The sequence below is a fragment of the Oreochromis aureus genome, linkage group 16, assembly GCF_013358895.1.
Source record: "Oreochromis aureus strain Israel breed Guangdong linkage group 16, ZZ_aureus, whole genome shotgun sequence".
NCBI classification, from domain to species: Eukaryota; Metazoa; Chordata; class Actinopteri; order Cichliformes; family Cichlidae; genus Oreochromis; species Oreochromis aureus.
In genome coordinates, this window is record NC_052957.1 from 31,291,830 (window position 1) to 31,318,657 (window position 26,828).

Here is a 26,828-nt window from a genome sequence, read left to right on the forward strand (position 1 = left end):
AATCACCAGTTGACCTAACATTCATGTCTTTGGACTGTGGGAGAGAGCTAGAGCACCCAGAGGAAACCCAAGCAGGCACAGGGAGAACGTGCAAACTCCACACAGAAAAGCTCAGCCAGCCGCTGGGTTTGAACCAGGAAACCTCTTGCTGTGAGTACTAGTTGCTTCACAGCAAACCTAGGAAAATAGATGGATAGACATATGGATGACAGTTAAAAATTTCAGCATGACTTCTGCATCCCTTCCATATTCAGTCATATAAAAGGACCAATGCTGGAAGAAAATTCCCTCAACATGACAAAATGCTGTTAATTTCAACTAATGAAGAGTGTGTGTTGGGACTACTTCCTATTTCAGTACATTGTGTTGACAATTATAAAATATGAAAAATAAACTTAAATTGGACATATTAATAAAGTACCTAGTATCTCAAATACAATCATTTGCCCAAGTTGTTATATGTAATTTAGGCATTTTGTCAAGGTAAACAAACCCAGGTTGTATGACTTACAATGGCTCTTGAAACTGACTCTACTCTCATCAGAGAGTACAAAGCTCCAAATTCATTATGAGTTATTTTTCAAAGGCATCTGGATTCTATTAATGCTCAAGCTTGGGGAAGGGAAATCATAGCTGCACTGGTAAAATATGGAGGAGTGCACCGATGGATGCTATTTCTATAACTGTCCAATAAACAGTTAAGCTGTATTAGCCTGAGGTCATGCTAATAATAACATAGTCAACCTGGTGCCTTCTACATTAAGGTGCCCACAACGGCCCGGTGTCGAGTCCAGCCAAACATCTTTATTGTAGGTCACACCTGTTTTAATCTCTTAATTTCCTGTCATCTCTCTACTGACAGACTCAAATAAAAGCTTAGTTCATGCAGAAGACGCTACTGATAACAGTCAATATTGCTTCTAGTGTTTGTTTAGTGTGGCACACCAAAGCACCTTTTCCCCTCTTAAATTTGCTTACAGCTGTGTGTGACATCTAAAAATAGTCTACTCCTCTTATCTGGACTACATTGTACACATGAAGGTTGGATTGCTTTGGTTATGAAAAATAAAAAACAAGTCTGGTTTTATAGAAGTCATGTTATGGGATAACAGCTCTTTTTTTCCCCACAATCTACACCCTGAGTAAAGCCTTTACTGATAAGTTTGGTCTCTGTCACCAGTTTCAAGTCACTGATTATAATATGACTTTCATTGTCTACACCATGGTCCAGGAATATATATACACACACATATAACAATTGTTGTAATCCTATATAATTTAGATACATTTTTCCGCAGGTAGTTTGTACAGAGCCGTTAATACTTCAATCACATTGAGACCTTCTGGTAAAATATCTTTTTTAATTTCTGCTCTGTAACTATGCCTTAACTGGATGCCCCATTCTCTAATTAATTTTTTCTTGTAAGTTGCTCAAATGTCTTAAAACATTTTCCCTCTATGAGTGGAGTGGTCTGAAAGGGCCACAGGCAAACATTTTATAATGAAATTGCATTGTGTCACATGGATGGAACCCTGCCATTCAATTTAGTAAAAGGAGTCACAAGCATTAAAATGATAAACTTAACAAAATCTGCTGAAGGTGAACAAAACTACCACGTCAGCAGTGTGGAGGCACTAGTGGCTCATTTGTGCTGGAACACAAACAAGCTGCCTCGCTTTATCAAACTATAAAACTGCTCAGTAAATGTGTAGGAAATGCTGCTTCTTTGATGTGCTTACTCCTGATGCATTAACAAGGAACTCAATGCATATACATATTCATAAAACCACTTTCTCAGAGCACTAAGAGCAGTAAAGACAGTGGAGTGGCATTACAGTAAGTGGACTCCCTTCCAGCTGCAGTCTAATTATAAGAAAGCCTAATTAGCTGCAAGTCTGCCTGTTCCAGGAGAGCAGCTTTCTGAGTAAAGTTTAAGGGATAAATGTGCTGAAAATAAAACATGAAAAACTTCCCCGTTTCCATGGAGCTGATGTCTGAACTGTTACACAACTGATTTATTTTTTACGCAGATGAAGCCATGTGCTAATTAGTTGTGGATAATGACATGACTGACTGAATTTTAATTATCACAGCTTATTATCAGTTGTGACTCTTTGAAGCCCAATGCCACCATTTAATGATCAGCCTTATCTGGACTTGGCTTTTCTTCCTATTTCATAATTCGTTTTTCTGTAGCTGTGAGACAATAAATGGAGATGGATGGAAAACACAAAGTTCTCCTTAGAGAAACCGGCCTGGATAGTAAGGAACTGCTGGTTTCTATGGTTACTCAACTTACAGAGTCCACACAGAGTGGAGGCATATGTTTGCCAAAAGCTTGATCGATCAAAAAGGAGCGTGGAAGGCAAGAGAATGAAAATGTGGAAGAGTGCAAAACTGTGGTGAAGCAACATTATGTGTTACTATGTTTCGTGCGAGGACAAGGCGCACTCAGTTAATGTTCCACTCACACTCAACATAAGCTGTGTTTGCCTTCAACTGTGGTTTAATGGTTCTGTCATATTACACAAACACATAGCCAGAAACTCATGATTGTACATCTTTATTATTGTAATTAATGCAAAGAAAAAGCAATCCCAAATCTTTCAGTTGTATTTAGCACACAGGCCATGCACCTAGCATACATCCAGCTGTTGTGGCAATTGCTTTGGCCTTGTGATGCATAATGCACAACGAAAATAAAACAATATTTCAGAAAACACAATATTACACTTTACAGCTTAGGAATCACACAACATACTCTGTTCTTCAAAAATAATTCAAATGTTGATGTAAAGTGGATTTATGTCGAAGCCTGCCTATTAGACCGTGTATGATCCATTAAATAAGCTTACCTGGTCTATGTAGAAGGCCGTCCCCGATCGAATCTCTCTCCTCTGTTTCAGGTCGGTCTCTGTGGTGTCCCTGGACAAAGCGACATACTCCACTTCCCGTTTAGTCAACTCCTAGTCAAGAGCAAGAGAACAAGTTTGGCTTGTTAAAAATTAAAAGCATATTCTCTGGTTTATCTGATGCCAAATAATATGATAGAATTGTAAAAATAAATCAAACTACTAAGCTATGCAATGTTTTAAAACTGCATTTACATTTCACTGCTTTTGACTGTATGAATTCTGCACTTTCTGAATTTTGCCACTTTGATAAATAATCGTTCTAAGGATGCTGCACTAGAATAAGACCTGTGTGGGAGTTACTGTGAGCCATGTACACATTTCCACAAAGGTCAGTAAATTTACTTTAGGCAGGCCACATGCTCAAGCTCAGCCACAATCCCTGAAAATCAGCTGATTTCACTTAACTGCACAAGTGCTTAGTTACTCCACATCTGCAAGCCGCTTTGCAACCAAAGCCAAAACTATGGCATCTACAATACTGAACCACAGTCCCATCTTCCATATCATGGTAATGTTTAATGATTGTTAAAAGGGATCAGAATAATGGAGTTTTTAATTTTTGTTCATGGTCAAGTCCTAATCACATGATCAAAACTGTGGTTTAAAGAAAAAAAAAGATACTCCCCCCCCCCCATCTTGGCCTTTACAAGACAAAAAATGTTAGTTTACCAATATACAAACTATAGGTGTTATTGGAAAATTTAGTTCTCTAACAATTTACTATCAGGATTGATTAATTTATTTCATTCATTGTATTGATTGGGTTTAATTTAGGATTTAGAATAGAATAGAATAGAATAGCCTTTATTGTCATTGTACAGGGTACAACGAAATTGGAGTGCCACTCCCTTGGTGCAAAATGCAATAATAAATATAAATGTAAAATATAAAAGGTACAATAAAACAAATGTAAGTACTCAAACAAAAGTAAGTATGATATTTACAGGATAGCAGCATTAATATAATGACAGTATGACAGTATGAATAGCAGCATAATATAATGACAGTGACAGTATGGTATGGCTAAGCAGGTTCAATTGTTTTTGTGCTTATTTACAACGGTGATAGCTCTGGGAAAGAAGCTATCCCTGAATCTGTTTGTCCTGGTTTTATGTGACCTGTATCGTCGGCCTGACGGTAATAGTTCAAACAGTTGATTGCTGGGGTGAGAATGGTCCTTGATGATACTGCCAGCTCTGCTGAGGTACCGAGAGTTTGCAATGACCTCCAGGCTGGGCAGAGAGCAGCCAGTGATCTTCTGAGCTGTGTTGATGACCCTCTGCAGTACTTTCCTGTCTGCAGCTGAGCACCCTGCATACCATGTTGTTATGCCGTACGTTAGGATGCTTTCTATGGTGGCTCTGTAGAATGTCACCAGCAGCCTCTCCTCCAGGTTGTTCCTCCTGAGCACTCTCAGAAAGTGGAGACACTGCTGGGCCTTTTTTACCACCGCAGTGGTATTTGCAGTCCAGGAGAGATCATCAGAGATCTGCACGCCCAGAAACCTCATGGAGTGTACCCTCTCCACACGGTTCCCGTGAATGTAAAGTGGGGCCGGGTCTGCTCTGCCCTTCCTGAATTCCAAGATGAGTTCTTTAGTTTTCGTGGTGTTCAGTTGGAGGTTGTTAACTGAACACCACTCAGTCAGTCTGTTGACCTCATCTCTGTAGTCCGACTCATCCCCCCTTTGAGATGAGTCCAACCACAGGATTTAGGATTCTCATAGTACAGTTGTAGTTTCGCAAAAATTGTTTTAGTTTACAATTTTATATTGAGTGTTTCAGTGTGTAACATGAGGACTCACAAGGTACTGCATAGCAATGGATCTTCTCAGGGGTCCTGGGGGGCCAATGAGGAACACATCCTGACCCAAAAGGTCTTTCTGCATAATCCATCGCAGGTGTTGAGCCACTGTCTGAGGTAGGGAGTCTGAAACTGGCCAAAAAAAAGCAAAAAGGAAACGTTTTATGCTGACATACCTATAGGCTTTGTTGTGATATACACACACAGAAGATTACGTACTGTGTTTCACAGGAACGAGCTCTGGATTCTGGGGTGGCTTGAGTTTGTAAGTGATCTCACCAATCTTCACTGTGTCACCTGTGAAGGAACAGGATGACCACTGCATTAGATGGTTTTTCACAGACAAGTCAAGTCATAATCACAACAGTAGAGTTGATTTTATATTTATATTAGTGTTAGGCTTTATGAAGGTACAATAAAAAATAAATATATATTTTAAAAAAAACACTTCTCAAACAGTTTCGGCTTAACAATATGGTTTTATTAGATTTGCAAATCACTGCATTCTGTTTTTATTCAAATTTTACAGTGTCACAGTCTTTTTGGAAACTGTTCACTTACTTAACTTTTCACAGGCTTAACTTTTGACTTGCATAAGTTTCAAGTATATAAAAGGCAGCTAGCTCAGGGGTATGAACCAGTGTTGTGCACTGTGTTGTCCCCCTCCCCTCGGCAAGACTGTCCTATGTTGGTAATAATGCAGTAAGGTTGCAGAAAACCTGGTGCGAATCCCTGGACAGATCTGTGGTGCATCTCAGGGTGAACATAGAGACAGGCAACAGTTCACACTCTTGCATGATCTAATAATTATTTGTCTTTCCTCAAGTTTGCTCTTAAACTTAAGATTTACTCTCCCAGAATGGAATTAAGCTGCTTCTGCTCACACTCTGCTGACAATCAATAAAGCAATGGTCGGGACTTCCAGTCAATCAATCAATAAATCAATTAAAACAGATGATTACAGAAATCAAAATCTTATTTGGTTTTCATATATCCTATTTTCAGTGATAACTTTAATAGCAGAAAATTAACTAGCCAGATAATTATCTCTCTTTTTTGCTATATTTTTCAAGTAACCTAAATTTGTCAACAGCATAATAAAACTGGAAATTTTATTTTTGGTGTGCCTTTTTTTTATTGGCCCTCATATGGCCACCCCTATGAAGAAATTCTGGAGGCGCCCCTGTTGTTGTGTCTATACATACAGACATTGTCAGTATTGACATATCTCAGTATGGTGTGCAGTGTTTCCTTAAAAAAAAAAAAGAAGAGTAAACTGGAAAAGGAAACAACAGAAGAACTAAGAACTAATTATCTAAAAGCTACAATCATGAGAATAGAGAAAAAAACTCAGTAAAGACCTGACACAAGACCCAATACATGCAACTCGGTCTTCAGTTGATCCATTACAAATCGTCTCAGTGGAAGGGTGGCTGTCAAGAAGCCATTCTTAAGGAAGGTTAACACAGAGAAAAGGTTGAAGTATGCCTTTTCTGATGAAGTGATTCATCTAAATTTGAAACATTTGGCTCAAATCATCATCTTTAATATGTACAACAGTGAGTGTACAGCCACTGTGGTATTGTAGATCTTGGCAAAACTGATGGAATTAAAAACACAGAGAAGTACCATCAGATTTGGATCCACCATGCAATACCACATGGAAAGCTTCTGATTGGTAGTGGCTTCATTTTGCAGCATGACAATGACTTCGAACACACTACCAAGCAGTCAAAGAAAGAACAGAAAAACACACAGTAAAACACAGTCGGTCCTGGATTGGCTTCAACATCATTAAAGCAGTGTGGGATCATCTTCACAGCGAACACAGCAAAACGCAGTCAACTATTCCTAAAGACTATTTAAAGAAATTACATGAAAGTTGCCCAAGAGAGTTATGGCTAAAGAATAAAGGTGGTCATACACACTTCGGTTTTGCCTTAAATACTGTTAATGTCTGTATAATTTCCTTTCCTTTCCTTTCCTAGCAAATTTCTAAAGAAATGAGCGGCGGCCCAAGACTTTTGCACAGCACTGTAAATATAAAATTTATTTATTTGTAATAACTATTACAAAAGGTTGATATTAAGATATAAGTTTCAGCTTCAGGTTTAATTAGCATACATCGTTAACTAAGATTTTGATGTAAATCAGGTTTTAAAAGGTGTCCAGAAAAAACAATACATTTTAAATGGTGTTTGGAACTAAATGTGACAAAAATATTGCCGTTAGTTCAGCATGCTCCAGTTTAAAGAGCAACACGTGTGTTATACGTGGCTAAGTACCATGTTCCAACCTTTCACCTAGTGCAAGTTAAATGCATCGACTGTCTCACTAGATCTAAGTCACTTCTCACTTTAGATGCTGAGCTTACACCGTTTTCATCTACATGGAACAAACTATATATTCAACAGTATTTTTGCTACCAAGGAGCCACCCCAGTGTCATTCCTGCCCCGTTAGACAACAGCTATTTATTTAGCCAGTTAGCTATCACCAGACACACGTGTTCCTATTTCCAGCTGAAAACAAACTGAAAACACCTGTTCACTGGCTGTATACGTGGCATTACAACTTAAATGAAACAGGCCGGTTACCTGAGGCTGTGTTTAGAAGTTTGACCTCATGAGTTCTGAACATCCAGCCGTCTCTTCCCAGGACACAACCCAAAATATACCGCACCCTTCTCGCAGCAACAACCGCAGCTGTGCCACCACATAAAATCTGGGAGTGCATGTTCAAAATGTCTACGTTATCATACAAAACCTAACAGTGAAAAAAAAATAGCAGGCTGTCTTTTAAAACGGTCAGACCCGCGGCCTTATTCCCATTTCACAACAAGCGTCAGCTCATTTTTTCGGAGTCGGAAAAAAATAACAGAAGGACCAAATGGTCCGACACTCAAGTCTTCCGTGGGAATACCATTTTAGTTGAAAAGTGTTCCGTTCGTTCAGATAGTTTTCACAACATTACTAAGATTCTGTTGTTAAAAAAAAAAAATCATAGTTTTGCTTAGTAATATTTTAGGTTATTAATTTGGCACGTGGTTGTTGCAACTGGCTTTGGCTAATAAAGAAGGCTACAAATATTGTTTATTGAAAATAACATTTTTTTTTTTTTGTCTTTTGGAATATGTTATGCCCAAATAATTCTTTAGAATATATTCTGATTTTAGTGGCTTTATTAATCTGAATTCATATTTTATTGTAAGTTGTCAAGAAATTTGTCTGGCAGCCAGTAATACTGACTTTTGGTTTTTATTTTATTCATTTATTTATTTATCTATCTATTTATTTATTTGCTGATTCTGCTGTCCCCTCTGCAAATAAAATCCATTCTTGGATTCAAGTTTTTAAAGTAGAAGTGGACATAACAAATAAACACATGCTTAACCATCTGACAAGGTAAATATTGGTGATGTTAACTGGTAAATCCTGCATGATTAAATAATTGTATGAAGAATGACATAGATTATTTTGTTCTTTTAAATTACCTGTATCTGATTAAACCAGATGTCTATTTTTTAATGTCACAATTTAGTTTATAAAATAAAATATATGTATACATATGGTTTGGTCCAAAAAATAATGAAATAATGAAAATCCCCTTTGTGTCAGTGTTAAGAAGTTTGACTGCACATTTAATCTCTGCAATATGCCAACATAAGCAAAAGTAGTGCAATTTCAAGAGCCTGTCTCTTTATACATGTCAAAGGAATGCTGCAGTAATAATGAAAGAAATATATCATATAACAACTCTCTGAACTTAAATTTTAAGAAATCACTGTTAAAAATTATAGAAAGTTCTGGAAGTTCATTGTCGAGATTGTCCCGTAGTTATAAAAGAGAACATTTTTGTAAACTCACAGAAATGTCCAATTTTTTTTTTTTTTTATGATGCATTGTATTAAAAAAACAAAACAACTACATTAAAGTAGATAGTGAAAAAACAGGAACTTTTCTCTCATTTAATTATTCTTTTCTCTTTCTTCATTACTGTGGTGTAGTATGAATGGCTTGGGGGAGATCTTTATCAGGAGGACAAGCTTTAAAATGTATCAAAATACAGTTGAAAGTACTAAATTTATCCCCTCCTTCACATTTTCCATAGACTGTAAATGGGACGGATTGGAGTCTTTGCTGGCCAATTCTGGCCCCGGGGCCTTATGTTTGAAACCATTGAATTACATTATCAATATAGCATATTTAGAAACAAAACTTTACAGAAAACACAACAATAACAATATTATAACAGAACAAAATTGATTTCTTCATATTTACAAAGTGTGTTTGCAAAGTGTAGTGGCTAACACATTCGTCTTGCATGCAAAAGATCTCTATTGACACCGGGAGGAGATGGAAACCCAGCCTCAGAGAGTCTCAAGCTAGTGTACTCCTTCTGTGCCAAATCAAACACGTGGCAACGCCTTGGGAGATAAGGAAACAGCCAAAGTACATCTTTATATTTACAAAGCAAAGCACTGGCAGAAGGTGTGGCCAGGGGCAAGGGTGGCACCAGCTCCATGTGAAATATTAAATTCAATTCAATCTTTACGTCCATAGTTAAAAAAAAACAACTACACAACATATAAACCATAATAAAAATGATAAAATCTTTTTAATAATATAAAACCATAATATACATAAAATACACAGTTACTGTCGGATTTGTGAGTGCTAAAATTATACTCCTACTAGAACCATCCAGTCGTTCTCTAAAAAAAACATTAACTTTCTTAAAAGTGCTTTAAAAGTGCTAACACCCACAGCTACAAATATCTGACTGGATGTTATATGATCGGCCTAACTTTCACATCTGCACCATTACTTCAGTACAAATATGACTTTCCTCTAAGTAAAGTACATAATGTACCCTTTGTACTTGTAAGTAATGCTTTCAAAAAATTCCGAAATATTCGGAATTCCTCTTGGAGTTGTTGTAGGTACTCCCTCTGTAACACTGTGGTGTGTATGGTCCATGTTACATATTTATTCTTCCTATGAAACTAAATAAACGGAACTTTCTATAAAGCAACCTGACAGTTACAACATTATCATCAAACTAACGTCAAACGAAGTGTTCGGAGCTGCCAGAGAGTAACTGGAGGGGCGTGAGTTTTACTGGACTGAAATGACACGAAGAGTGGGGGAAAATCTGAGAACACTGAGAAAAAAATCTATGCTAACTAAATACGGACCGGCGATGATTATAGATGACGTCATTGAAACTACCCTCACAATTGTGCTCACACGTGCACACAGTTGGATTACACACATTCGCACCCCCCCTGCCTCCGCGAGCGAGCGAGCGGTGCCGAGCGAACCCCGGCAGTTTAAATCGCTTTGACACTTATCACGTGTAACGCCAATAAGACCGGCTCTTGAAAGAAGAGAGAGAACGTCGCGGAGGAGGAGGAGAAGGAAAGGAGCGAGCAGGAGGAGGAGAGGAGAGCGGTGGGAGGACGAGGCGAGTGTGTAGTCCAATCTGTTCGGTGTGCACATGAGTGGCGTAGCGAGGCCAGTGAGCGCGAGGCAGGTTGTGAATTCCTCCACCTTCCTTCCCTAATTTCGTTTCTTTTCTCCCCGGAGCGGACGCAGAGGTCTGCGACTATGGAAGATGTCTACCCTTACAGCCGCAGCCCAGCCTGGGAGGAACTGGTTAGTAACGTTCAAAACTGGTGGAGACTGTATTGAATCTCCGCATCCCATTCTACTTTGAGTTTTTCCAGAGAAAGGAAAACAGTGAAACGTCTCGCGTGGTCTGTTTGTGAGTTTGCACACTTTGGCGGTGTTTGGTCAGTTAAAGACTGCGCGCGCGAGGCGCCTTTACCCCTCATTGGCGTTATTGCGACGGGCTGTCATTCTGTTAAATAAATAACTAACTAAATAAGTAGCCCGTTTAAATTGTGTTGTGGGACGTTCGTAAGTGTTAGTTAACAATTCTCAGATAAACAACAGTTTTTGCTTCTTTTTTTCACCCACACAGTCCGTCCATTTCCTTTATTTTTAAATCGAAGTAAAACTTGTCCGCTTCATGGAAATTCAATTTAACTCTGTCTTGTCAAATCAGTTTAACAGTTTACTTACATACATAAGAGTGAATTATTTGGACTTGGATTATAACACGGGGAAATTGTATATGTATAGAAAAATATTGAAGAAAATATAGAAAAAAATATGCCTTTGTGGCCTATATGTTCATAACTCCTATATAACTCTCATTAGGCCCATAACAGCAGCTATAAATAGAAACAAATGAGACTATTTCTATGAATTACAGTGCCACTAGCATATAACTCTTAGTTGGTTATCACTGTGATGTGTATTTTAGAAACCTACTTATAATAGTCTTCGTATGCATATTAGTTATTCAATATCACATCAGGCAAAAACAACAAATCAAAAGTAGTTTAATTTATCTCGTGTTTGTGTCAGACAGCCGCTAGGGTCTGCCATGCCACGGCCAAGTCCCCCGGTTTACGGAGTGGATGAGGCGGTCTGTAGCCTCAGTCTGGACTGGCCGTGCAGGCTGGAACCATAACCAGCAGCAAAACAGAGACTCGGCTCCTTTTTTAATATCTATATATAAACGCCGTGTAGCCCATCCCCGCTGTGCCGCGACATGCTACATCCCCTATACGTTTCCCGGCCCACACACACTCCAGCAAACACAGCCGTCTTTATTGTCATAGAGGCAGTGAGAGATGACAGCGAGGAGAGACGTTTCCCAGCCGCTGAGCAGCTCTCGCCTCCAGGAGAGGAAGGGAACGGCGGAGGCGAAGGCTAACCCCGATTGGTTTTATCCCTCCCCTCGACAGGAGCCGGAGAAAGGGCCGCCGTCCGCGGCGGGGATCCATGCCCATGTGGTGGGCGCTGTCGCCGGCTCCGGCGCTACGGAGGAGTCCTCCGATAGCGAGGCAGAGCAGGAAGGCCCCCAGAAACTAATCCGGAAAGTGTCCACCTCAGGGCAGATCAGGAGCAAGGTAAGGCAACTCTGTCGCTTCTCTGCTTGTATTGATATCTGATTTAGTGTGTGTGTGTTTGCTGGGATTAGCTGCTCCCTGGCTGCTGGGTTATCCCCAAGCAACGTTTGCTATGACAGCACCAAGGATCTACCTGCTGCTTTGGACATTCAACAGTTTCATTTGTGCGCAGAGCTTTATAGTCTTTCAGTCTTACCGATGCCTAAGATACCAGTAAAGCGAAGTAAGAAGTAAGGATAGACTTATATTTAAGCATTTACATGTAACATGAAAGCTCTGTCTTTCTATGGAAGGTGTGACATAAAAATCAGTAATAGGGGGTTATTTGGGCAAAATTGCAGATGTAATTATTTTCTTCACCTTAAGATTTAAGGTTATTTAATCATAACTTATCGAATCTGTTGTTGGCAACAAAGCCTACTCAAGCAAAAGAAAGCAAATATTCGTTATGAGAGCAACATCTTTTTGTGTGTTAAATTTTCATCCATTCCACAATTCTTTAGCCTTGAATGTCATTCTGGCCTTAAAGTCAGTTTGACCTGACAGAAAATAAAGTGTACATTTCAGCCTTTATGATAAAACATTTTGTTTTGCAGCAATCTGTTGCATCTCTCTGTTTGACACGCAGGACTAAGTGAGAGTATGTTGTGCAGATTCTTCGTCTCTGACACCCAAGCTTTCTTGGCACACACTCTTAATGAGGGCCACCCTCCCACATCAAGGGATCCACTTAATTATTGACTGCTCCGCTCCACCCCATCTTCATTATTCAACATGGGGATATATTTAGCGACTTGGGGCTCAGGAATGTCTGGACATTCATTTTTTATGCAAAATCTCCTAAAATGCTACCTAGAGGATTTGTGCTGATTTAATTAAGAAGTTACTAAAAAAACATTCAAAGATTTGATGCTGATTGTTATGTTATGAATAATAATGTAATGTTATAAATAATGATAAAATGTTATCAGAAGTTACTAAATTCAAACAGTTTTGCTTAGAGTGACTAGTAAGAAACAAAAAGCTCATTATTCTGTGAGATGCAACAGAAAAGATTTGAGAAGCTTAAAGCCATAAATGTTTGCAGTTGCAACGTTATTATGTCAGGCAAGGGCTGACCTAAAGGGTGATATAATATATAGTCTTAAGTGTAAACAGAGGTGAATGACTGTCTCATCAGCTAATGTTTGTTGAATTTTCCTCAAGGACTGTTTGCTGTAGGCTGATTTTTCCATCAGTCATTCTTTATTTGCCTGTCATCCATGAAGTCTGGCTGGAGTTTGAAAAAGTGAATAAAAGGCAGGTTGATATGATGTACGCTCCTGACTGCAGCAATGTATATACTGAAGGTGATGCTAATTGCATCGGTTGGCAGTCAGCCCAGATAGCCCTAATCTCTTCTGCCACACAATATTCAGCAGGCTCCATGTCACTGTAGAATTATCAGTGGTATAAAGCACTTCTGCTGTAATTGCATCAGTTTGCCTAGCATGTTGACTTAGCGCTAACAGAGGTCTCAGACTTGTTGTCGTGTGGGTCAGTGAGTTTTCTCTCGGTGTGTGTCTGTGCTGAGAGTTCCTAATGGATCATGCAGGCACTGACTCACTGAGTGTTGTTCCACTGGGTTGTTTGCACAGCTCTGGATCTGTGTGTGCATGCATGTATGTGTATACGCTTGCCCATCACATTGTCTGTGTCCATCCCTCTGTCTGTCCACTATCTCTCTGGTTCTTTGGTTGCTACAGACAACGGCATCTTCCGTCCCTTATTGGTCAACTCCATGGTAATGCCTGCCTGTTAGACCGGTTTAGTTACAGGGGGCACGAATGGTACGCAGTAAATCTCATCCCGTAATTGCCTACGATAGGCCCTCTCTGCGTAAGTTTGAAATTTTCCAAAAATTTCAAGAAAGGCTTGTCAGTAAACCAAAACGCAGACGGAATGTAAAAAGGGAAAGATGACTAACTTGAATCAGAAATGTCCAAGTTAACAACTCATATAATGTAACACGAAAGCTCTCAAAAGCTTTTAGAGTAGGAGGAATGAAAGAAAAGAGCCAACAGGGGGGTTGTTCAGGCAGAATTAGATACGCTATTAAGCTCATATAACAACATCTCATACGATCTACTGTGGGCAACAAAGTCAATTTAAGGAAAAATGGACGCTCATATGGTAACATTGATATTGATTGCAAAAAGTCTTGACTCGTGACAGAAGAACACTGAATAATGCAGCTGAAGTCACTGCAGCTGTTTTTCTGACTAATATCAATTATTATTGATATAAGCCCACTGTTGTTGTTCCGGGATCTCTTCTTTTATACAAAAACTAATGGGATTGGACTGTACATGGGGGGGATTAGAATTAGAAATTAGAAATGGATATTTCTCTCTATAGTGATAAACATACATTGATGTGCAATGCATTTCAGCCATTAAGTGAGTTAATGACAATAATCGCACAAAAGATTCAGTATACTTGGGCTACATATTTATTATTATAGCCAAAATATAAGGATGAATAACAATCTTTTCATAGCCTCTTTGCTGTCATCTCCACTCTCAGCCCCCTCTGTGTTTTTTTTTTTTTTTTTTTGAGGGTGTCCTGTTGCAGTTGAAGAGAGCTTATAAACGTGTGACTAATGCTGTAGCTGTGTGATTGAAAGCAGAGCTGATGGCATGCCAGAACCTGCTGCTGTTGTGCTGCTGTTACTGCTGTCCAGGGAATCGGGATAGCTCTGCAAGCTTGACATAAAATAATCCAGAGCAGATATGCTGAGTTAGTGGGAGTGGGGTGGAGATATAGCAGAGAGATGTGACACACTGTGGTTTCCTTTTATGGAAAGTGTAGAGCTTGCTTTTTGGGTATGAGATATATAAGTTGTTGTTGTTTTTTGTTTGTTTGTTTGTTTTCTAAATTTAACTGGCATTTATTAGCAAGTCTCTCTGGATGTATTGTCTAACTTTGCAAGAAGGGGATACTCAGTATGGCAGTAAAGGTTAGACTGTGCAATATTTACGTCCTTTTCTTTTTTTTTTTTCTTTTTTTTAAGTACTTCACCTTGAAAACAGTGTAAACCTGAATAAGTTAATATGACCATAAAAAGAATTAGGGCAATCAATTTATTTTTATTTTAATGCAAAGCCAAGTATTACTGTAACAGTGCTTACATATTTGGATAACATGCATTTTCTGACTCCAGTAAATCAAAGTGCTTGTTGAGTTAATGCAGACATTTTCAGTTTCATTTTCAGCCACAGAACATAAATACACACAAACACTGTTTCAGGATAAGTTCAATATTTTCTTTTGATATAACTGATGTGATATAAATGGGATTGCTATTTGTTCCGCTATTTGTTTTTGAGATGTTCCACTCTTCAGCAAGACAACTTGAGCTTTGCGTGACATCAAGCCAGCAACCTACTGCACTCATGGTGTCACAGCTTTGTTAAACATAACTCACATAACTTACTTAGGGATTAATAAATCATGCTGATTCTGATTCTGATGATTACTTTAACATGAAGAGAAATAAAGGACAACGTGAGTAACTCAACTGTAAACATAAAGGAGCAAATATAAAACGACATTGCAGAACATATATAATACTGTAGCTAAAGTCCCTTTAGCTGAAGAATTACTGATGTAGAACCTGAACCTGAACCTGGGAAGTGCTGATGTAGCAGAAAAACTGACCTGGTGTCTTGTTGTCTCAAGGCTTACTTAACAAAAACTATATAACTCAAAAACAAAAATCAGTTTCTTCAACTCAAAGAGGAAGAAAATGTCACAGAAAAACAATATATTTATTACATTATTATATTGCTTACTTTGGGTGTATGTGATTATGTATATATGATTATGAATTTAAGCAATACTTAAATTGCTAAAGACAAAAGACACCATACTTTTACATGTGCCTTCCACTTTCAGATAATCTATATCTCACTTGCTCCCAAATAGTAAATGAACATAATTATGTTCTCTGAAGTAAGTTGCTAAGTTGAGGCTTGTTCAAAGCTTGTAGCTAAATCTACTGAGATAATTGTGTGGAAATTAATGGCCTCAATAACATCCCGTGTGCCCACTTGACACATGTATAACTCCCCATATATGTGGTCCAGTTGCACAAAGGAAATCACAAGGGAATTACCCTGTCCCAACTACACGTTGGATTGTAATTTTCCCTTCACTATGGTGAAATTTTAGCATGTGGTGGGAGTTTGAGGAGGAAGACTACAGAGTTACAATTACACCCACAAGAGAGGACAATATGCCAAGACAGTTGCAGGAGAGTGGCGGATGTGTAGGAAGAAATGGAGAGATTCAGCACTGGTGCTAAAAAGACTTGCTTCCCCAAGAACTCCAGCCTTACTCAACAATGACAAATGATTTGGTAATGGATGTATAACAGAGCCTAACTGCATGGAGTGATGGTTGAAACAGTGGGCTTCTCTCAGCTGCCAGCCAGTATCCAAGAAGACTAAAGGCAGATAACCAAAGAGTCTTTGAACAGGAATTAGTTTTGAAACTCAACTCTATTTCTTTAATTTGGTTTGTTTTTTTTATGGTGGATGTGTTTTTACCTGTAGTTGGTGCAAGAGCATACATGTTCCCACAGAGTGCTAACAAAACCAAATATAAAAAAAAATAGAGTGGTAACAGTGGGAAGAATAAAGAAAGATACAAGACTAATGTTGGCACATACTTCCTGCACAGTGGTTTACAAGCTGTGGTTCTTTTTTAGGTTTGCTTCACTGACTCTTCTTATGTTTGTTAAAAGCATAATTACACATAATGGTAAATACAGCAATTGGACAGAAGCATTAATGCCGATACATTTATATATTGTTTGGACATAAAAATAGTGTAAAAGATTGCCGATTCACAGGCTTTTGCAAATGAGGCACAGTGGTTTCTTGGGAGTTCAATTCACAACCTTGTTATGATGACAGTACTCTAATAACACTATGGAATAAAGTGATCAGAAACATCTAAAAAAAATCTACCATTATCAAGCAAACTTCAGTGAGGTTGAGAAGAGACTTATAGTTGGTATAAAACACGCTGCTCCGGGCTGTAAGGTAAGAGACATAAAAGACCAGCTAGTCTCAGCTTAAGTTCATAAGGTCTTACTCGAACTACCTCTGTGTGAGTTAAGTGTCTGACTGTTTGTCTGGGTATTGTCAAAGACAGGACGTAGGTCTGCTCTGCTCTCTTCGTTTAGCCTCCTAGGGAACTCCTGCTCTGCTCTTATCCACCAACCACAGCTGCTGGATTCATTTGAACTGCTTGTGCCTTTGTCCATTGTATCAGTTTGTGTGTGTATGTGTGTGTGTTTGTGTGTATGTCTGTGCATGTTGTTTATAGCCTGTGCTGTGTGTCCCGCTGTCAGTAGCCAGGCAAAGTGTAGGTGTAAGGTACATGGTGCTCAGGTTACTCATTTCTCTCTGGCACTGGACCCACTCTATCTCACAGTTTAGCCAAAGAGAGAAGCCGTGTACAGAGGCAAGCAGGGGGACTATTTATAGATCACTTCTGGCCTACTTGGCAACAGGAAGGAGATGAAGACAAGGAAAGGAACTATGGAGGCCAAGGAGGAACAAAATAGAAACTAGAACGTCCAACTAGAGCAAAGTCATTTCTTTTGCTGTGGCTGAACTTCAAGTTCCACTTTACTACTCTGTACTAAAAGTCAAAAAGTCGAAAAGTTTTCTCTGGACTTGCAAGACCTCAACATACAATGGCTTTCATACCAAACAGGTTTGTAAGGACTTTATCCCACCGTGTTGTTCTCTCACTTGTGAAACACACTAGGAGATACAATACACATATTGATGAGAACAAAATCATTAGCCCCCTGTGAAATTTAAAGTTTTTGTCAAAATTTTTTAACAGAGTGGGGGATTTTCAACATAGCATTTCAAAAAAATACAAGTTTTCTTTAGAAAATAATTCTTTCAGAAAAAATAAAAGTGACCAGGGTCAGCATTATATACTGACCTTTTTATCCACCCATAGAACAAACCACTGCTGTGCAATGATGTGCTTTAACTTTGTAATGCTCAAACCTTCTAAAATCAAGTTCAAACATAAGGTTATCTTCCAATTTACACACAGTGGCAGTGACTTGGTACACAACCTTTAGCATTGTGTGTGTGTGTGTGTAGGGGGGTTCAGAGGCAAAAATACTTTTAACATTTTCAAAAGGGGGACAGGTGTAATAATTCTGTTCTCTACTGTATATTGAATCTTAATAAAATAAATACTTGTGCTGCTCAATTCTCAATTCTGACTCAACTCTCCATCTAAGTGCGCTGCACAGGTTCCCACTCTGTGTGTGTTTGTCTCTATCAGTCATGAGGTGTTCATTATGCTCCTCAGTCATCACTTGGCTCTCCCCTTTCCCTTTCCCTTTTACAGCTCACAATATGTGCACATGCTCATGTCAACAGTGGTCCTCCAAAGAACAATGCTATACTGTATGATATACTAACAACAGTTATGTTCACATGAGATTTTGTGGAAGAGATCCCCAAACCTTGGTGTGTTGTCAGTACCTCGAAAAGGTCTAAATGTGGAGATGACCTCAACTGCTATGTCTGTGATACAGTCCCCCTTTGACTGTAATTATACAGCAAGCTGCTAAGGCCTTATAGGGAAGTCAGCTTTGAGGTATTGCATCTTAATCTGCTGCAGGAATTTAGTCTTCAGGCCATAACTTATGCAAAAGGAAGCACGGAATTAATGTAAGTGGACATATGTTTTTAGAAAATTAACAGTGTTTCTCTTTCCTGTTGTTTTCCTGCTTCAGTCACCACTAATGTCAAAGGAGACTAGAGCCAGACAAATGAGAAGAGACTGATGTTGAGGTGTATTCATATCAGTTTTAGTGAATCTAAAGTAGTAACGAAAATTGCAGTGTTACTTAACTAATCTCAGTTTGGGCTCAGGAAGATAGTAATAGAAAGTTGTTCAAGTGCTACAGAGCTACAGAAAGTAATGATTTCACAATGTTAAGGATTCATCACTTCTAATAATCTATATTTTTGTTTCCCAACATCACATGCCTACTTCTTGCAGTGTGACATAACCAGTGTGTGTGATGTTCATCCACAGTGAGCTTTTATTCTACAGCCGTGTTTTCTGTGTTTAAGTTGACACAGCTGGTGGGCAGGATGTCAGCTTCAGGCCTCTGTGTCTGTTTGTAATTCTCCCCTAAGAGAGCAGCTTTCCTTTGCTATAAATAGCCCTGCATGTGTGTGTGTGTATGTGCACATTTAATTTTGTATGTGTGTGCACACATGTGTGTGGGGCCCACCTCTCCTCAGTGTGCCCAGAGAGAATGATGTCCTTCCATGCAGCATTTCCATCTGTGTGCATACAGCGCTGCAAAGAAGGATTTCCCTCCTCCCTGATTTTTTTTTGTATATTTGTCACACTTACAAGCTTAAGATTATCAAAGACACTTTAATATTAGACAAAGACAATCTGAGTAAATACAAAATGCAGTTTGTATTTCATCTATTAAGGAAACAAAGTTATCCAAACCTACCTGGCCCTGTGTAAAAAAGTTATTCCCCAGTAAACCTAATAACTGATTGTGCTACCCTTGGGAGCAAGAACTTCAGTCAAGCGTTTGCGATATGTATGCAATTGTTTCCCAGTCCATTTCTTATTGTTGAATCATGAACACTGACCTTAACTGAGACAAGTGAGATCAGTGCAGTTCCTTAGATTTCTCCTGCATGAGTCATTGATGCCTTTCATCACGGTTCACTGGAGTACCGAAGCTTTAGAAACGTCTTTGTAACCCTTTTCGGACTGATACATATCTATAACGTTTCTATAATATTTTTCTCATCAGTTCTTGAGTTTCCTTAGATCATAGCATGATGTGTTGATGTTTGAGATCTTTTAGCCTACTTCACTGTTTTAGACAGCTTCTATTTAAGTGATTTGATATGTGAAAAAAGTCATTACGTGAATTACTTTTTCAGGGCCAGGCAGGCTTGGATTGGTTTTTGGCTTTAATAAATGAAGTCATCATTTAAAAATCATTTTAAAAAAGTGCTTTTTCTATTTACTCTATTATTTTATTTACTATTAATATTTGTTTGATGACCTGAAATGTGTGGGAAATGTAAAAAACAAGAAATTAGGAAGTGACAATTTTTTTTTCACAGCTTGTACTGTATTGAGCCTATTAAAAGCTCAACACTATGAAACCTGAGTACTGAAGAAAAGTGAAATATTCTGCTTGCTCAGGAAATTTGTTAGTCATGTGGAAGAAATTACTCAGTGTAGTTTCTATTATAAAACTGCTATTTAAAAAAAACATCAAAATTAGCTGAGATGAGCAAGCTGCATAATCTGCCCAAAACCTGTTCTATAAATATTTTTCAATGATAGTCATTTAGCGCCGCTTTACCTCACTGGGGTGGGCAAATAAATGCCCATATGCCTGAGAGTGGCTGGCCCGGGTTCGAGTCCAACCTGCGGCCCTTTACCACAAGTCTTCACCCCTCTCCACTTTCCTGTCAGTCTTCACTGTCTCTATCTAATAAGGCAAAAAAAGGTTAAAGGTTAGAGCTACAGATGCCTAACAAAGCTAATGTAGATAACACATAATCTTAAAAATATGTGCAGTTAAAATTTCATATTAGCAAAGAAAGATTTTTCAGAGTTTATATGTGCTTCAGATTAGAACCCCTTTCAGTCTTCTTTAAAACTCATTACATGGGAAGTTATAGTAAGTTTCAAAGCACTGTGGAACAAATAAAATATTATTAATATCAACAGAGAACTATGTTAAAACAGAATAAATATAAAGTTATTTTGAGGCCCCCAAGTCAGGGATGAGATCCTCATTGTAAATTTTTTTTTTTTTTTTAAAACATAGATCATGGAAAACATAGTCCAATCTTATTAAAAAATATATTGAAAAAGTTGGTGACTTTGTCTTAAAGTAGGTTTCAAAACTTTTCCCCCCATAAGATGAACTTCTAAAAGGATAAATCAGTGTCAGTTACCTCATACCTCATGGAAATTCTGACAAGATCTCTATAAAATATAAGTGATTTGTGTGACACCAGGCAATATTATGGTAGGTGCTTCTTTTAGGCATTTAACAAAAAACCCTCCTTGACTCTGATATGGTATTCATGACTTGAGACTTGACTTTAAATAGATTTGAATAAACTTTAAATAAGTTGACTTTTTGTTCTTGTAATTAAATATTTGGATGATTTTAGAGGCTGTAATTCCAACAAAAACAAAACCCTTAGCTTGTTTTGTAGCTAAGGGTTACTTTAAAGTTTGCCAATGTGCAATTAATAGTGATAGGAGGTCTGTAAATGTTTCATGTTAGTACATGGTATTCCCATTACATTAGCTGTAATTAGCTCGTTAATTGTCTCCAAATTGAAATAACAAGAAACAAGAAGGAATAAAAAATACTGGATTCTTTATAATACTTAGACTATCCTAGCTCATGCTTTCAAAATTTCTACTTTTATTTATGATAGTAACTATTTTGAGCTCACAGGCCATGAGACTGCAACAGTTTCTGGAAATATAAAGATTTCCGAGCTTTTGATGAGCATTTTTTTCTCTAAATGTAGAATACTTGAAAAAGTCCTAAGAAGACCGATTCCCTCCTCTGCTATCAAGCTGGCCACACTTAAGCAGTCAATGGGTTACTGTTCTTGCCATCTTTCCTTCTTTCTTTTCCCTTTAATCTTTCTTTCCTTTTACTTCTTTGTTTCCTCTGGGCCCAAGGCTCAGTGACTGATGTGTGTTTATAGCTCTTTAGAGAAATGAGGAGTGGTGTGTGTAATGGGTTTCCTTTCTTCTCTACTTTTGTCCTATTCCTTGTCTCCCATGCATAAAATTGCTGCTCACATTCACACACATGCACACACGATCATAAACAGTAGGCACATTTTATCTAATCAGTTTCCTGTAGATAAATCAAAGAGGGCCTTCTACATTTGTAAGAGGGAAGCAGTCTGTCAGAGAGGGAGAGAGAGAGAGAGAAGGTCTGTGCTACTTTTTGATTGAAGGTTCCTCTGATATATATTCTGTGATGTCTTTCTGTCTCCCTGCAGACGAGTATAAAGGAGGGATTGCTGTTGAAACAGACTAGCTCATTCCAGAGGTGGAAAAAGCGCTACTTCAAACTGAGAGGACGAACTCTCTACTACGCCAAAGATGCCAAGGTAGGTACTGAGTGTTTCCTCACATGGCGCGCATGCTCTAGTAGCCACTGGGGATGCATTGCTAATTGCTTTTACTGTTACTGTTATTCTAACGCCACAAATCACTGAGAAACACAGACCAGCATTAAGAATGCAATGTGCTTATTTATTTTCTTAAGGAACTGCAGATAAGACAATAAATACCCCTCTCAGGTCTGTATGGTGAATACATATCTTGAAATTGCACCTGATTAGCTTAGCTTAGCATAAACGCTAGATACAGGAAGCCTTTGCTCTGTCCTCAAACCTCATTTGTTTAACCTCTGAAAAAATGAAAAGGGAGAAAAGACATTTTGCTGTTTTACTGGGGATTATGCACCATATTGTGTTTTGGCTTGGACCAGTCAGTCAGTCCTTTTACCTATAAAGACTTGCAGGTTAGCACTGCAAAGCACTTCACAGATGACTGACAAGCTGACAACAAGGCAGAGCAAAAACCCACCAAATAATAAAAATAAGCACTACTTCTTATAAATGAAAAACATAAAGCATCCATCCATTCATCCATCTTCTTCCACTTATCCGGGGCCGGGTCACGGGGGCAGCAGCCCAAGCAGAGATCCCTCTCCCTAGCCACCTCCTTCAGCTTGTCCGGGGCAACACCAAGGCGTTCCCAGGCCAGCCGAGAGATATAATCTGTCCAGCGGGTCCTAGGTCTGCCCCGGGGCCTCCTCCCGGTGGGACATGCCCAGAACACCTCACCCAGGAGGCACCCAGGAGGAATCTTTGTCAGATGCCTGAACCACCTCAACTGGCTCCTTTCAATGTGAAAGAGCCAGGGCTCCCCTCCCGGATGGGCGAACTTCTCACTTTGTCTCTAAGGCTACGTTCACACTGCAGGCGAAAGCGCATCAAATCCGATTTTTTTGACCCTATGCGACCCATATCCGATCACGGTATGACAGTGTGAACGGCACAAATCCGATATTTTCAAATCCAATCTGGGTCACTTTCGTATGTGGTACTGAATCCGATACATATCCGATGTTTTAGAAAGCGACTGCTGTGTGAACGGTCAAGTCGCATTAAATCCGTCTTTTACGTCACTAACACAAGACAGACGCCAATTATCAGCGCTGGAGAAGCGCCCGATAGGACATCGCGAACGATTTCTTGCCATCCGGTGAAACTGTTAGGAAGACCACGTTGGAGAAATGTGAACATTTTATTTTTACTGTATTTTCTGCAGATTCTGACAGAAATCTGCAACTATCCTTTGAAGCACCGCTCCTCTAAAACAGCAAAAAGGATCATTATTAGGTTATTTGTATTATTATGTAATTAACAAAATAACTTAAAGCAAAAATTTGGAAACATAAAGTCCGAAGTCTTTATATTAAGGGCAATCAGTCAAACAATATTGTTTGCTCTGGGTCTAAACAGAGCGAGTTGTGTGTGACATCTTCTTTTGCGCATGCGGGCCGCTTTGAGCGTTCACACTAGAGCGCGTTTGATGTCGCATTTTATGTGTAGTGTGAACAAGCAGACAAAAAAATCGGATTTGATCAAAAAATCGGAATTGAGCATTAAGACCTGCAGTGTGAACGTAGCCTAAGGGAGAGGCCAGCCACCCTTCGGAGGAAGCCCATTTCCGCTGCTTGTATCCGCGATCTCGTTCTTTTGGTCACCACCCACAGCTTGTGACCATAGGTGAGGGTAGGGACATAGGTCAACAGTTAAATTGAGAGCTTCGCTTCTGCACTCAGCTCTCTCTTCACCACAACAGACCAGTAGAGCGTGCGCATCCCTGAAGCTGCAGCACCAGTCCGTCTGTCGATCTCCTGCTCCCTTCTCCCATCAAAAGACCCCGAGATACTTAAACTCTTCCACTTGGGGCAAGAACTCGTCCCTGACCTGGAGTGGGCACTCCACCCTTTTCCGACTGAGGACCATAAAACTTGATAAGGTATAATATAACTATATTGATATTAGCTTATAACTACCCACATAGCAAAATTGGTATGGCCCGGATCTGGCCCACACAATGTGCTTACACATGGCCCACATACCACAAAGAATGATGGCCCTTTGGTAGCCCAGATCTGGTTTGCCAGAGGTGGCCCACACATGGGCCAGCACAAAGCCAGTTGCCACACACTGCTGGCCCTGTGCTGGCCCAGAACAGTTTCAACTCTGGCCCCAGATGTCAGCCTAATGTGTACCTTAATCAAGCCATGTAATAACAACATGTGCCAGAACATAACAGTGCAAAAGTAACATGACGAAACTCTGTTCAGACAGTGATTGGACTGATTCTTATATAGTGCTTTTCTACTCTCCCGGATTACTCTATACAACATTCACCCAATTACACACTTTCTCTAAACTGAGTGCTTCCTAACTACATTCATACTTTTGACATGCAGACTGGAAGAGCCAGGGATCAAACCACTAACCTTCTGATCAGTAGGTGACCTGCTCTATCTCCTGAGCTACAGCCACCCAGTGGTAAACATGAGTAAATCCTCACTAGGTTTTGGATAAAGGCTACACTCACAAACCTGTCAAACCTGCATTTGAAACGTTGGCTACCATAGCAGTATAGTATTGCAACATGGCATTTGGGTCTTCTAACTAAAATAGGAAAATAGGAACATAAAAAGTGTCATCATTGCCAGACCTGGCCCACATCTGGTTGACATACACCCTGCCATGACACCAGTCAGTCAGAAGTGCCAGCTTGATGCCGGATCAGGGCCAGACCTGTTTTCTATGAGCGTGGGCCACATAAACCAAACCACAATTGGGCCAGATGTGGCATACCATCACATAAACAGTGCCATCTATGCCAGGCCTGGCCCATATCTTACCATGCCAGAAGTCATCCAGCAGTCCCGGCTTGACACCAGATCCGGGCCAGACCTGTCTGCTATGTGGGTATGAATGTCAAAATGTATGTCATAATTAATAAAAGCTAAAAACAGTAATATAATAATTAATAGTGGTATAAGTACATTGAAAGGATAAAGTATCATAAATTAAAATGTACATAAAAAGGTCTTATTTATTGAATTAAATGATGCAATATGGGACAAAAAGTCAAATAATTATAAAAACCAAAAGTATAAAATAGCATAAAGTCATTTCTATAAAGCATGGTCTGTGAAAAGCCTGGTTGAAACGGCTGGTTCTAAGTTTAATGATTTCAGTATTTATTGCTGCTATCAGCTCCTCCTGCAGCCTGCACCAGCAGCTTGGAGCATTAAAGCCAAAAGGTATCGCCAAATTAATGTTCTGGTCCTACACTTTGGAATAGTTAGAAAATTTGAGCTGGAATACCAGACAGGTGTGCAAGTGAGAAAATGTAGTGCTTTAAAAAGAAGTAAAGAGACTTTAACATGATACAAAAGGCAGGGAGGTTTAAGATCAGGTGCAATGTATCATCTCCTTGATTAAGCCCTTTGGACACAGTTCTGAATGGGACTTGTCACATCCTGGAGCCTCTGGTGGTTGCTTAGCAAGGAGTCCCACCCTGGTGATACACTGTGTTAATTACTGAGCTTTATGAGGTGCGTTTTGTTACCTTTGGACAGAGCCAGGATAGCTGCTTTCTCTCTGTTCTCAGTCTTTATGCTAGGCTAAGCTAAGCTAAAAGAGCGGCTGTTCATATTTATGTACCAGTATGAGAATGATACTGTTATTCAGTGTTTAATTATTACTTGCATTTACATCCTTGCTCTCATTTTTGTCCTATCAAATACTGTTAGATCAGTTATTTCTCTACCTGTAAGCACTTAAATTAATTTTCCATTAATGTGTTTAATTTTCCTCTAAACCTTAATTTTATTTTAAGGCAATCTTAACCTTTAACCTTTGATATTCTGACTCTTGTTGACATTTTTTTCCCATTTACCTCTAACCTCCTCGGTCTGGAACTTGTGTGTGTGTATGTGCACCTCTGTGTGTATGCGTTTGTCTGCACTCGCACTAGTCTGGCAGTGCCTTGGCACACTGGCAGGAGCGGGCGCTACGCAGAGTGTCCAGGAGTCGCGTGTGCTGGCGAGTTCTGTCCGTGTGCTGGACGGGCGCACGACGCTCCCCTCCACCCCTGGGTGCCAGCGGATCTGAGGAAGGCCTAGTGAGAATTCGGGTCAGCACAGCACAGCCAGGGGCCAGACCACCAGGACAGCTTAACCACTTACCAGTATAAAACAGTGCTGCATTCATGCCATATGGCTTTAAAGGCTCAAGATGGATTGAATGTCCTCTATTATTTTTTCTTGAGTCACTTTAAATTTTTGCTGACACAAAATAATTATTTGGGCGGGATATTTTATGGATAAAATAAGATGAAAAAAATTCTTCCCATCTACAATGCAGGAAAGGAGGTTGCAAGAACTCACTACTATATGACATGAATGTGCTTTATATAATCTGAGGTTGGGCAGAGTCTGTAAAGCCACGCCTAGAGCAGTTTAGCCTGTTAATTAAAGTTAGTTATAGCCCTAACTAGGCCTATATATAAGTTATCTTTAGCGAGGAGTGTGGCTTTCATTGCTTTACAGTGTGTGTTATTTGTCATGCCTTGAGTCTCTTGATGGCTGTGCTGGAAGAAGGAAAAATAAGTTAAACTTAAAGGTGACCTGTTATGGATTTCCTTATTTCCTGAGTCAAGTAGACATTTACTCATACAGCACATTTGAACACTTTTCACAAAGTGTTTCACAACCCAAATACTAAAAACATGACAGCAAAAACTTCAGCTCAGATTTAGCTGCTTTTTAAGAGAAGATCAAATCCAAAGAGCTCAACATCAGAAGATCCAGAGTCTAGAATCCACTTCTCCAAAAGCTCTGTCATCTTTAGTTCTCAGCCTTGTGTGATGCACAGCCAGCAGGTCCTGATCACAGGACTTTGGCTATGTGT

The 26,828-nt window shown here is 39.3% G+C and overlaps 2 protein-coding genes across 3 annotated transcripts in view; one reads left to right on the forward strand and one right to left on the reverse strand.

Moving 5' to 3' along the window:
* Nucleotides 1–7,603, reverse strand: part of vwa8 (von Willebrand factor A domain containing 8) — a 93,060-nt gene extending 85,457 nt beyond the window's left edge. Inside the window, exons 1-4 of the mRNA XM_031727287.2 lie at nt 7,316–7,603; nt 4,939–5,016; nt 4,721–4,851; nt 2,857–2,967 (exon numbers count right to left, since the gene is read on the reverse strand). Coding sequence (XP_031583147.2) covers nt 2,857–2,967; nt 4,721–4,851; nt 4,939–5,016; nt 7,316–7,454 — 459 coding nt within the window. The 5' untranslated portion in view covers nt 7,455–7,603. The remainder of the gene's footprint in view (nt 1–2,856; nt 2,968–4,720; nt 4,852–4,938; nt 5,017–7,315) is intronic.
* A 2,402-nt stretch (nt 7,604–10,005) lies between these two features.
* Nucleotides 10,006–26,828, forward strand: part of dgkh (diacylglycerol kinase, eta) — a 75,527-nt gene continuing 58,704 nt past the window's right edge. For both annotated transcript variants that reach the window (XM_031727289.2, XM_031727290.2), the window contains exons 1-3: nt 10,006–10,375; nt 11,536–11,700; nt 21,813–21,923. In XM_031727289.2, coding sequence (XP_031583149.1) covers nt 10,328–10,375; nt 11,536–11,700; nt 21,813–21,923 — 324 coding nt within the window. In that variant the 5' untranslated portion in view covers nt 10,006–10,327. The remainder of the gene's footprint in view (nt 10,376–11,535; nt 11,701–21,812; nt 21,924–26,828) is intronic.